This window comes from Protobothrops mucrosquamatus, unplaced genomic scaffold, assembly GCF_001527695.2.
Source record: "Protobothrops mucrosquamatus isolate PMUCROS unplaced genomic scaffold, P.Mucros_1.0 scaffold29053, whole genome shotgun sequence".
Taxonomy (NCBI): domain Eukaryota; kingdom Metazoa; phylum Chordata; class Lepidosauria; order Squamata; family Viperidae; genus Protobothrops; species Protobothrops mucrosquamatus.
This window is the reverse complement of record NW_015414796.1, coordinates 1-1,710: the sequence shown is the minus strand read 5'-3', so window position 1 is coordinate 1,710 and position 1,710 is coordinate 1. Positions and strand designations below refer to the sequence as shown.

Sequence of the window (1,710 nt, the reverse complement as noted above, 5' to 3'; positions counted from 1 at the left end):
GTTTCCACAATATAAAATCCAATTTTATCCATTGAAAGGATGGTTCTGGATTTTGGGAGGTCCAAGTCTTCATTATTTCCTCTTTTTCCTCCACTTTGTAAAGGCGTCACTTCACAGCCCACCTTGACTCAGCCCGTCTCCCAGTCTGGATCTCTAGCAGGAACAGTTAAAATCACCTGTGCCATCAGCAGCAATCCAAACTATATTTACTGGCTTCAGCAGAAATCTGGAGAAGCCCCTCGCTTTGTGCATTGTGATGGCTGCAGCAGGGGACCAGGGATCCCAGACCGATTCACGGGAACCCGGTCAGGCAACAACGGCTACTTAACCATCACCAACCTTCAGTCTGAAGACGAGGCTGATTATCACTGTTACATGTGGTATAGCAGTGGTAGCGTGTTCCACAGTGATACAATCTAATGGGGAACTGAGACAAAAACCTTCTTCCTTCGCAGAGCAGGGAGATGTTCAAAGGTTGCGTTGGTCGTTCTCTGATCTAATGAAAAGGCCATCTCTTCCAGGCTGAGATTAAACCAGAGATCCATCTTGCAGAAGAAGAATCCAACTATAACACACAAAAACAAGAGAGAAAAAACCCCTTCACTCTTTTAGTCTCAAGATTAAAGCGATGCGTGTAAAAAAAATGCTAATACATACATTATAGGTCTCGCTTGTTTAGTAATCCGTTGACTTCGTTCCCTGTATTGATTTTTAAAGTTGAAAACAAACAAGTGGGAGAAATAGATTTTTTAATTAAGAAGTTCTAAGATTAATTTTCTCCTTGCAGATCTGAGGTAGGTTCTCCTGACCCTGTCCTTCCCTTCCCTGTGTCTCTCTCCTCTTCCCTATATCCACAATCATCCAACAAAAATGGTCCAAAATCAAGTAAAGGACCACATGAAATGAGGCCAAAGGTTGGAGGTAGCACATCCTTGGATTCTATTACCCACAGCTATTCGCTTCTGATGGAAACATCCCAAGATGTTCCCCATACGACTGTGCCCAGGAGGGTTATTGGCTTCTCCTTACATTTTCCTGCTTCAGTATTTGCTTATGGAATCATGGGAGGATCTACCATTCTGCCAATGAGCAATTATGCTAATGATGCTATTACACAATAATCTTGGAAACAGAGGAAATTGTTGATATTGAATGGGACAAAGCAGCTCCAGTCTTCTGGGTAACATTGGGGTGAATCAATTTGGAAATGGGAGGACACAAAGAGAAGAGAACCTTCCCATTTGGGTTCCAGAACATCAAGTCTTTGCCATGGATGTAGAGAAGCCATGTGATGCAGAGAAGCAATTAAAAGGAGATAATGTGACCCTTCTTACAATGAAAACACAATTACAGCAGAACAACTTCAACGAAGACACATTAGCGGCCCTGTTTTTTGCAAGGCAAATGTTGTGTCAATCTGGTAGAATTCGTCCTGAGTCTGAGCCTTCATCATACATGGGAGTTTGAAGACCTTCATGAAGCCAAGAAAAGAACATTATTTGGTTGCCACACTCAACTTCTTCTATTTTATTTACTTATTTATGTACAGGAGTTATATGGTTATATTGCTGATACGAGGGTTGGTGTCTGGGTGTTTCATTAAATAAGGTTTTCTTCACTCTTCCTGGCCAATGAGGCACAGAGATTATTTGCATGCATTTGTGGGAAAGAGCTTAAGAGAGAATCAGGAAGGGAGGGCCAGTAAACTCC

General features: G+C 42.1%; 1 gene segment (V, D, J or C); it reads left to right on the top strand.

Annotated features, from left to right (window-relative positions):
- Window positions 1-103: 103 nt before the first annotated feature.
- On the top strand, window positions 104-420 carry LOC107302140 (the record flags this gene model as incomplete). The annotated part of the segment is given in 1 exon segment: window positions 104-420. A coding segment is annotated over 1 exon segment (317 nt), but the record flags the coding sequence as incomplete, so codon positions are not given.
- Between the last annotated feature and the right edge of the window lie 1,290 nt (window positions 421-1,710).